The 11548-nt window shown below is 36.2% G+C and overlaps 2 protein-coding genes across 2 annotated transcripts in view; one reads left to right on the top strand and one right to left on the bottom strand.

Moving 5' to 3' along the window:
* GTF2E2 (general transcription factor IIE, polypeptide 2, beta 34kDa) overlaps positions 1-11548 on the bottom strand; it is a 76141-nt gene that overhangs the window by 58685 nt on the left and 5908 nt on the right. Inside the window, exon 2 of the mRNA XM_008573584.1 lies at positions 9505-9674. Within this exon, the coding sequence (XP_008571806.1) occupies positions 9505-9670 (166 nt within the window). The 5' untranslated portion in view covers positions 9671-9674. The remainder of the gene's footprint in view (positions 1-9504; positions 9675-11548) is intronic.
* SMIM18 (small integral membrane protein 18) lies at positions 1313-2463 on the top strand. The gene is made up of 2 exons (XM_008573583.1): positions 1313-1373; positions 1939-2463. Exon 2 carries the CDS (start codon positions 1976-1978, stop codon positions 2261-2263), a length of 288 nt encoding a protein of 95 aa, XP_008571805.1. The 5' UTR covers positions 1313-1373; positions 1939-1975; the 3' UTR covers positions 2264-2463.

Genomic DNA, 11548 nt, shown 5'->3' on the forward strand with positions numbered 1-11548 from the left:
TCCATAAATGCTGGGGAAGTTCAAGATTAGCCCAGGTAAAGTTATTAGGTAGCCCCTCGAGGGATTCTTCTTGCTCCTTACCTACCCTCCCCCAAGTGGCACTGCCCTCTATTTCTGCAACATCCTACCCCTTCTTCTGCTCCTTCTCCATTAGCTCAGCTTTTCTAAAAGGACCTGAAATTCATTTACACGGAACTAAAAATAACTGTAACAATGTTTGTTACCCCTCCTGGAAATATACACATCTTAGTGGTACCAAAAATCTTAAAGGAGCTCCAAAAGCTGAATATCTTTAAGGCATCTGAGGGTGAAGGGGTGAGCATGTGTGTGCGTGCACCACTACTCTATTAGGGTGTTTGGGTCAAAAAGGACCTAACTTTTGTCTCCATTTGAATAAGTTTCTGTAAGATACTTGAATATCTGAGTGCATGGTGATTTGTACCAGAGGCAACAACAATGCAGAGGCTGGATAGGTAGCCTATCAAGACATCTACATTACATAACTCCAAGGGGCAACTCTTACATCATATTCTACATGAAGGCACCTACAGCACATTATGAATGGTGCTCCCTGGAGTTGCACAAGGTAGCAACACTGCTTTCTATAAGAATTATAAAAGGGTAATTTTGAAAGGCTGGGTCTACAGATAATAGTTTGAGAATACTTGTAATGTAATGTGAGATTATATACCATGTTCCAGACAATGTATTGTTATATGTCCCTGAATTAAGAGAAGCAACTGATTCAATTACTGCCCATTAGTCTGTTGTCCCTCATTTCAAGATGAACAGCTACCAAGTATCATGAAACTGAAGGTTTCTTAAATCCAAAAAGAAACATGCATTTAAACCTTTATTTATGGCCTCAGATCACTGATTTCACCTTCAAAATGCAAGAAGGAAGAAAGGAAATAAGTCCAGCCAGAGAGGTGAAAGTGATTTGCCAAGCAAACTTGATCTAAGGAAAAAAAAAAACTTTTAGAAAACATTTTATCAACCCCAAGCAAGAGTAAAACTTAATACAAGAACACTGAAACTTTAACTCACTAACTTATTCTGTGAAATGAAATAATTTAATAATTGATACTTTGGGCAGGACTGAATTTTTCTGTTTTTTAAAATATTAGTGTCCATGGGCCATTCAGGTATATGAAATATTGAAGACTACCATCTACATAACAAACAATCCTAAGATTAAGGTCTCTTCACAGGCAACCTTACACTAAAATTGTATTATCCTTATTCTGAAAACTGTCATTATTTGGCTTTTCTTTCTCTACTATTTTTCACTCAGCCTCTATTTCCTGATTCAGATCACCTATCATCAAAGTTTAAAGGAGCGGAAGTAGGAGACAGAAATACACTAAACCAAGGTGAGAAGAATCCATGCAAGTAATGACAAAAGCTTTTCCATGGGTAATTTAAAGAACAACCTTATAACACCAAGATCTTTTGTAGACAACAGCTTACTGACCATTGCTTTAGTCAAGTTTTAAACCAATTCAGCTGCCTTTTCCCCCTTCCATTAGCAGTTAATTTCTGTATATGAATCCTTATTTTATTTTATTTTTTTTTAAGGCAGCTTGTCAGGTACAGGGATCAAACCCTGGACCTTGGTATTATCAGCATCACACTCTAACCTACTGAGCTAACTGGCTAGCCCTTGTATATAAATCTAACAAGTGATATATATTAAAAACGAATAAAGTACGGTTTACAGAATACATTGCCATAGATACACAAAAAAATCGCCCTAACTGGCCAGGCACAAAAAAAAAAAAACAAAAATCAAAAATACCATTCAGGCATTAATTCTGTCAGACAAGAAAAGGAAGATATATGTTGCCTATATAAATCTACTTAGAAATCTTGGTACAGAGACTTGAATGGAAAAATCTGTAGTTTGGTTACATATATTCATTTTTTACCTTTTTATAGATTCAAAAGAGCAATACAAGAAGTGGAATCTCTAAGAATGGCTTCCAGCCACTGGAACGAAACCACTACCTCTGTTTATCAGTACCTTGGCTTTCAAGTTCAAAAAATTTACCCTTTCCATGATAACTGGAACACTGCCTGCTTTGTCATCCTGCTTTTGTTTATATTTACAGTGGTATCTTTAGTGGTACTGGCTTTTCTTTATGAAGTGCTTGACTGCTGCTGCTGTGTAAAAAACAAAACTGTGAAAGATTTGAAAAGTGAACCTAACCCTCTTAGAAGTATGATGAACAACATCAGAAAACGTGAAATTGAACTGGTCTAGCACTCTACAGAAGACGAACAAAATCTCTGAAAGCAGCCTTCAACCTCTTCTGAGAAAAAAAGAAAATTTTCTGAGGCCAACCATTCTTATGAAACTGATTATGAGTGAATGGTTAAAAGATTTGTAATAGAAGGGAAAACAAGTTAAATATGCACTTTTTGTGTGTGTATCCCTTTCATTAAATATATAGTAAAACTTCATAAATGTGAATTTACCAATCTATTTAATACAACACTTCAAACTGGATAAAAGATTCCTAGAATTCAATATGGAACAGCAAAAGGTAAACTGGAAAACATAAGCATGGCTAACGATGCTGAAATGATTTATACCTAAACAATTCATGTAGACTAAAAAAGTGTTTTGATAACAAAAATGCTACTTAAAATGTGTTTCTAAATCCAAAGTAAAATAGTTCCATATACATAAAGTCCCTATTTACTAAAAAAGCAGTATTTTCTAATGTATTGAAGACAACTTAAATATTTATGTGTGTGCACATATATATACATATGTATATTTAATGACTGGAGTTTTATGCAGGATTAGTATGAAAAAGTCTCAAAACACTCAAAATGACCACAAGTATATCTGCATAAAATTCTTGTAAAACTGACAGTTTAGTAAGAAACACATAGTCTGGGAAGGACCCAGGCTATTTTCAAACTAAAACTCACTTTCATGCCCCCTAAATTGTATTTCTTGAGTTTGTTCTTTCATTTTACCTCTCATATTCACACTTTCAAGGGCTAAGATACCCAATGCAGAAAGAACTGCAAAAAAACTCAAAGGATAGGACCACCCATACCTGTTTAGAAATACAGCAGTTTTATTTCTTAGAATTACAAGGGCTGTACAGATATTATATTTTTATGGCCTTAATACTGTTTTGCTCTTGCCCATGAGCAAAACAAACCATGCTCTTAACCATTTACACTACCCTTAAGCCGGAAATGCTATTCCTGAAAATTCATCCTCAGGAATTAGTTCAAAAGAAAAAAGCTCAAGGTACAAAGATGTTTAAGATAGCATTACTCAAAATAAAAAAAAATTTGAAATAACTAAGCCTTTAACTAAATGTGGCACATCAATTTCATGGACTATTAAAAGGCCACTAGAAATTACAGCAAAATAGAAAAACACTTGATATGTGAAGTGAAAAATAAATTCAGAATATAAAATTTTTAATACAATTATAGATGATGTTATGTTTATACACATATGAGTAAAGCCTGAAAACAAATATGGAAAAATTAGAATAGCTCATATGAGGGATGTGATGAGAAAAAAAAGAGTATGAGGGATTGTAAAGATCTTTTTTATTTCCATTACTGATAGAATTTTTCATGTGTACAATAAACAACTGTGGTGAAGAAAGGGAAGCAGGGGCCAACCCCGTGGCGCACTCGGGAGAGTGCAGCGCTGGGAGTGCAGCGGCACTCCCGCGTGGAGATGTGGCCAGGTCATATCCCCCCACGCCACCCACTCGCCTCGTGTACATTGATGGACCTCTCTGGGTCTTGGTTCGCTCAACCATAACATGAGAACAATAACAGCACCTAAGGACTGTTAGGAGGATTAAATTAGTTAAAATAGGGCCAGCCCCCGTGGCATACTCGGGAGAGTGCAGCGCTTGCGAGCGCAGCGGCACTCCCGCGGCGGGTTCGGATCCTATATAGGGACGGCCGGTGCGCTCACTGGCTGAGCGTGGTGTGGGTGACACCAAGCCAAGGGTTGCGATCCCCTTACCAGTCACAAAAAATGACAAAAAAAAAGAAAGAAAGGGAAGCAGAAATCTATTATTTTCAATTTAAAACCCTAATTGCCAGTCTAAAATCACCTTTTCACAAATCATTTATTTTTTACATTTCTTCCAACTTTAGAAACAAACTTAAATAATGTAACCAACTTTCAAAGACTTGTGAAACTTACCTATACAAAATATTCTGGTAACCAGGAGCTATTCTGAGCACTGTTAAAACCACATTTTCATGAACAGTAAACTTTGGAGTCCTTGCCATAGGTGGGAAGCACAGATCCTTTAATTACTAGATTTTCTGATAATGTACACTATCAACTTTTTTCTCCACCCTATTCCGTAATTTCTTTAGCCGTTCAACAAATATTTACGATGTGTTTACTATGTGTGAGATAATGAGGGTACAAATGGCATACAAGTAATTATGCAATTACAGCACTGCAGAATAGAAGCTTTGTCAGAAAAAGTAAGTGCTTTGGGAACTCAAAAGTTAAGCACTGAATTCAGACTGGCGAATGGGAGTAATCAGACTTTTAAACTAAAACTTAAAAGAATAGGTGTTAGCCAAAGTAAAGAGAGACGAAGACAAGAAAGAGTGTTCCAGGAACAGGAAATAATATGAGCAAAAGCCAGAAAGCAAAAGAGAGTAAAACATGTTAGAAGAGCTACAAGTCCAGTATCAGTAGGACAGAGTAGAATAGTGAAATACAAAGCATAAGAGATACATAAAGGCCAGATGAGGTAGGGCTGCAATATAAAAGATGGACTTTATCTGAAAAACAATGAGGATCAGCTTAAGCAGAGAGTAGCATGATCAAATTAGAAAAATCACTAAGTGATGTATGAAGAATCAACAAGACAGAAGAAGCTAAACCAGGAGACCTAGTAAGCAGCTAATCTGACAACCCAATGATAGTGACCTGAACTAGGGTGGTGTGGTAGCTTTCTGTGTTTATACCCAATACTTCCAACTCTTCTCATTCTAAGCACGAGGAAAGGTTGGGTACAGCCTTGAGACTAGCTCTTGACAATAAGTTGTGAGAGGAAGTGATGTGTATCACCTCCAGGCCAGAGAATTTAAGATCTACAAGATCTTCCAGAGTTCTCTTTCCCTCTAGCACAGAAACCAGGAACATTTGAGATATCAACTACTCTGTCAGCCTGGGTCCTTGAGTGATTAACAAGCTGAGACACCTGCCAAACCATGATAACACGTGGTACAAAAGAGAAACAGTTTTTGTCGTTTTAAAACACTGAGATTTGGGGATTATTACCACAAAACAGCTATCCTATCCTGGCTGTTCTTACGAATAACCCTGGCCAACCAAATGAAGCAAAGCTCTACACAGGCTCTTCCTGCTGTTGAATAGGATCCACTGTCTGTGCAGAAGATGAAATTCCCTACCCATTACTTGTAGCCAAAACTACAAAAAAAAAGACATCCTTAAGCAAGTCGAAGGGAGTAGGCCTAAGAGTGGCTCTGTGTTAATATTTATAATAGTTTTTAAAATTTTTTACTATGAGTTAATTCAACAGAAATTTAATTGGAATGAGAGATAAACCTAATTACATGCTTACACCAATGATAGCCCTATTTTGGTAAAAAAAAGAACTAGCTCTTAAACATAAAGAGGAAACTACTTGGTTATTTAGAACTTTGAATAAGTCAAAGTTCTACAATCTGAAGATTACTTACAATTTTCCTAAAATAGATGAGGCTGCAACAATTAAGCAAAACCGAGGTTTCTACTACTTTTTCAAAAGTTTCTTGTTTTTGTTTTGTATTTACTATTTGATTTGATCTCTACGGCATGTCTTTTTTTCCCCTTTTTACAAAGAAATGTTTGTAAACTGAGGGATTAAGTGACATGCAAGGGGTTATACTGGCTTATACTGGAAGAAACAATGCCTGCCTTCTGGACCAAAGTCTATTGATTCATTCCATCTTGATCAACTGTTCTATGCCACAGGGACACAGTAGAGAAGCAAATAAAGTCCCTTACACATAAATGTATGGTGCATCAGGTAGTGGTTAAAGCTAAAGATAAAAATAAGGCAGGGTAGGGGGACTGGGTGAGATGGAAAGTGCCTGTGAATGTGTGTTGGGGAAGGGGGTAAAATTACTCTTATTTTATGGGAAAAAAGTCAAGGAAGGCAACATCAATAAGGTGACATCAATGTCACTTTGTCACACCATTAATTTGTGCTGATTGGGCAGGGATGTGAAGGAAATATAGGAATGAATCACACACACACACACAAAAAGAAATCAGCTCTGCTTTAACATCAGTTATTAAAATAGCTTGAAGGACATTTAACAAGATAACATCAATAAAGATTATTATTGCTACCTTTTGTAGTAGCTAAATAATTTGGGTGGCAAATTAAGTTACATTAACCTTATTGTTTAAAAGATATTAGTCTAAGAGTAAACTAAACCCAAAGCAAGCAGAAGGAAGAAAATAATAAATACTGAAGTAGAAATAAATGAAATTAAAAAAAAAAAAACAGAAAAACCAATGAAACCAAAAGTTAGACCTTTGAAAAGATCAACAAAATTGACACACCTTTAGCTAGACTGACACCAAGGAAAAAAGAAAAAACACAAATTCCTAAAATCAGAAATGAAAGACAGGGTATCACTACTGATCTTACAGATCAAAAGGATTATAAAAAAATACTTTGAAAAACTTAGGTAATGCAAATATTGACCTGGATAAACTCCTAAAAAGACGCAAAGTACCAAAATTAACTCAAGAAGAAACAGAAAATCTGATAGACCAATAACAAGAAATTCCTACAAAGAGCTTTCCACAAAGGAAAGCTCAGTCCCAAATGGCTTCACTGGTGAATTCTATCAAACATTTAAAGAAATAATAACAAATCTTCACAAACTCTTTAAAAAAACACAGGAAAAAGGAACACTTCACAAATCATTTTAGGAAGCCATAATTACACCGATAAGCATCACAAGAAAACAAAACTATGGTCCATGTCCCTTATGAGTAGGGATGCAAAAATCCTGGACAAAATACCAACAAACTGAATACTGCAACAAATAGAAATGATTATACACCATGACCAAGTAGGATTTATTCCAGTAATGCAAGGTTGGTTGAATACCTGAAAAAGCAATTAATGTCAATATATCATATTAACAGAGTACAGATTGAGTATCTCTTGCCCAAAATGCTTCAGACCTGAAGTGTTTCGAACTTCAGATTTTTTCGGATTTTGGAATATTTGCAGAATACATACTAGTCGAGCATCCCTAATCCAAAACCTGAAACATTCCAATGAGCATTTCCTTTGAATGTCACATCAGTGCTCAAAACTTTTCAGACTTTAGAACATTTCAGATGTTGGATTTTCAAATTAGGGATGCTCACCTTGAAAAGGACAGGAACAACATGATCATCTCATTAGATACAGAAAAAGCATTCCACAATATCTAATACCCATTTATGATTAAAAACTATCAACAAACTAGAAATAGAAGAGAACTTCTTCAACCTCATAAAGGGCAGCTACAAAAACCTGCAGTAACGACATAAATAATGGTGAAAAACTGAACTCTTTCCCCCTAAAATCAGGAACAAAGCAAAGATCAGTTCCCCTGATTGTAAAATTTATGGAAATGCAAAGGACCCAGAAAAACCAAAACTTTCTTGGGAAAAAAAGAACAAAGTTGAAGGACTTACACCTTTCAATCTCAAAACTTAACTACAATGCTACAAAATCAAGAGTGTGTGGTACTAACATAAGGAGACTCCAGAAATAAACTCTTACACTTACAGTCATTTGATATCCAACAAGGGTGCCAATGCAATTCAATGGGGGAAAAGATACTCTCTTCGAGAAATGATGCTGGGACAACTGAATAACCACATGCAAAAAGACAAACCACACACAAAAATCATCTCAAACATATCACAGACCTAAATGTAAGAGCTAAAACTATAAAACTTAGAAGAAAACACAGAAATAAATTTTCATGACCTTGAGTCAAGCAAAGATTTCTTAGATATGACACCAAGAACACAGTAATAAAAGGAAAAAATTGATAAATTGGACTTCATCAAAATTAAAAATTTGGGGTCATCAAAAGACACCATTAAAGGGCCGGCCCGGTGGCGCGCTCGGTAGAGTGCGGCGCTTGAGAGCGCAGCGGCGCTCCTGCCGAGGGTTCGGATCCCATATAGAGACCAGTCCGCTCACTGGCTGAGCGCGGTGCGGGCGCGACACCGAGGGTTGCGATCCCATTGCCAGTCGTGGTACGGGCGCGACACCGAGGGTTGCGATCCCGTTACCAGTCACGAAAAAAGACAAAAAGGGGGGAAAAAAAAAATAAAGACACCATTAAGAAAATAAAAAACAAGCACAAGCTTGGAGAAAATGTTTGCAAATACATATCAGATCAAGGAATTGTATCCAGAATATCTAAAGAACTCTTACAAATCAATAGGAAGGAGACAAACAACCCCATTTTTAAAAATAAGCAAAAAAATTTGAAAATTTCACCAAGGAAGATACCTGAATGGTCCATAAGCACATGAAACATGTACAACATCATTAGTCATTAAGGAAATACATATTAAGACCACAACAATCCCACTGGCATGATCAAAAAGACAAGGAATAACAAGTGCTGTCAAGGATGAGAAAAAATTGAAACCTTCACACACTGCAGGTCAAAATGTAAAATGGTACAAACATTTTGGTAGTTTCTTAAAAAGTTACACTATCAATTTACCATATTACTCAGAAATTCCACTCAAAGGTCTCTACCCAAGAGAAATAAAAATATGTCCATACAAAGACTTGTACATGAATGCTCACAGCATCACTATTTGAAATAGCCAAAAAGTGGAAATAATCCAAAAGACCATAAACCACTGAATGGATAAACAAATTGTGGTATATCCATACAAAGGAAAACTCTTCAGCAATAAAATGGAATAATGTGTAGTACTGATACATACTACAACAGGGATGAAACTCAAAAATATGCTAATTGAAAAAAGCCACACACAAAAGACCACTTATTATACAATTCCATTTTATGAAATGCCCAGAAAAGGCAAATACACAGACATAAAAAGTAGATTATTGGTTTTCTGAGACTGTAGTGGGAACAGTCACTACAAATGGACACATGGGATCTTTGAAGATGTTGGAAATGTTTTGAAATTGGAGTTGTTGAACAACTCTGTGAATTTATTAAAAATCTTCAAATTGTACACTTAAAATAAGTTATCTATATGGTATATAAATTGAAGCTCAATGAAGTTATTTTTTTAAGAGATAATAACTTAAATTTTAACTACAACACAAGACTTAAGAGCTTAAATTCTCCCATCATCCCATCCCTGTATTTAACAAAGTGCCTAACGATCAACGTGAATGTTGAACTAAAAACTTGCCATGACTAAATGGTTCCCTGAAAAATAAAAACCAAACAGTCCTAAACAATTTTACTAACCAGAATTTTGTTTAGAGCTTGATGATGCTCCATGTTCTACCTTTGCTTTCTTTTTTTTCGAAGATGACAACGCTGACTCAGAAGATACTGAACGTTTTTCCACCACAGGAGTAGAAAGAGCTCTTTTTTTAAACAGCTCCCGTTCTCTCAAAAGGCTTGGATCCATAATGCTGCAAAGAAAAAAATAAGTATCTTTAATGCATATTCAAGTCACTCAAAGCTGTATGCCAAATCCATAGATCTGATAAATGCTTTCCAAGCAAAATTGACTTTTATTAATTCTCTAGCACTTGTATTTATTCACCTATTCATTTACTCAGTATTTCATCAGTGATTATGTGCCAAGTACTGTCTCAGGCACTAGTAGAGAAAAAAGAATAATTATTCTCTAATGCTCTACAACTGTTCTATGCAATATGGTAGCCACTAGCCACATGTGCCTATCCTACTGAGCATCTGAAATGTGGCTAGTTAGAATTAAAATGTACTTAAGTGTAAAATACACATCAGATTTCAAAGAGTACAAAGAAAAAATTTTTGTTACTAATGAGATATTTTACATTAATTATATTTTGAGGTCATAACATTTTAGATATACTGGGTTAAATAAAATGTTAAAATTAATTTCACCGGTTTTTACTTTTTTTTAAATATGGCTACTATAAAATTTTAAATTACATGTGTTGCTCGCTCACACTTGGAACTGACGTATTTTTTTTTTCGTGACCGGTAACGGGATCGCAACCCTCAGTGTCGCGCCCGCACCGCGACCGGCAACGGGATCGCAACCCTCGGTGTCGCGCCCGCACGGCCTGACCGGTAACGGGATCGCAACCCTCAGTGTCGCGCCCGCACCGCAACCGGCAACGGGATCACAACCCTCGGTGTCGCGCCCGCACGGCCTCAACCAGTGAGCGGACCGGTCTCTATGTGGGATCCGAACCCTCGGCGGGAGCGCCACCGCACTCCCAAGTGCCGCACTCTACCGAGTGCGCCACCGGGCCGGCCCTGGAACTGACGTATTTCTATTGGACAACATTGCTCTAGAAACAACATAAAGACTCCTGGACAAAAATTAGGAGGCAAATTTAGGCTCATTGCAAAAGAAAAGAACATCAGAACTACATGTAACCGAAATGATATATTTTTAAAACTGGTGAACTCTTCTCAATCATAAAGTGATGAAGAGACTGGATAAATATTTGTTAGAAATGTCTACAGAAAATTTGGAGGGAGATGAGACTAAACGACCTCTCCGGTCATTTTGGTGTTTGTTTCCAGTTCTAAAATGCTACAATTCTAAACAATTTTAGTACAACCAGTGAAACTACAGGTCAATCAACAAAAATTTTTAAAATATTCCTCTCTTTTCTGAACTCTCCCTAGAGGATCTAGGAAGAGCTCAAGCTGACTATATGAATGAATTTGATACTGTTAAGATTAGAGTTAAATCAAGAGGAAAAAGACTATTTTACAGTTTGAAAGACTTTAAGCACAGGATGGATCAAATATTTGTTAAATGAACAATGAATAAAAAAAAATCTTTAAATTGCTCTAGCCTCGTTATTAAAGGTTTCACAAGCCTTTATTAAATGTCTTCTGTTTGTGAGGCACCGTGCTAAAGGCTTTGAAAGGTTCTGGAAGATAAATCCTAGACTTCAAGTAGCTTAGATTTGAGAATATGAAAGCTTTGAGTACCTTGCTTAAAAAACAATCCATAAATAAAATTTGAATTGGAGTGCTAAAAATGTTTTTTTAAAGCATCGATAAGGAATAATCAGAGTGAACTTCAGTTAACCAAGGAGTGGAGAGTCACTGGACCGTGAATCAAAGACCTGCCTTCTCTCAGTTTCAATTCCTAACAGCCACATGGCTAGGCAATCCACAGGAAATCCAATCTCACAAGTAAACTGAGAATACCACCAATGCTGTCTTCATCTAGCCCAAATGTAAGAAAAAAAAAAGAGAAAATGTTTCTTAAAGTGATTTTTTACATAGTAAAGCCATTCAAATATACGTTATTTCAGTATTACCAATTTGAATT

Source organism: Galeopterus variegatus, unplaced genomic scaffold, assembly GCF_000696425.1.
Source record: "Galeopterus variegatus unplaced genomic scaffold, G_variegatus-3.0.2 Scaffold936, whole genome shotgun sequence".
Taxonomy (NCBI): Eukaryota; Metazoa; Chordata; class Mammalia; order Dermoptera; family Cynocephalidae; genus Galeopterus; species Galeopterus variegatus.

Coding starts and splice junctions, on each gene's coding strand:
- SMIM18 (XM_008573583.1), top strand. CDS start 1,976: ATGGCTTCCAGCCACTGGAACGAAACCACTACCTCTGTTTATCAGTAC.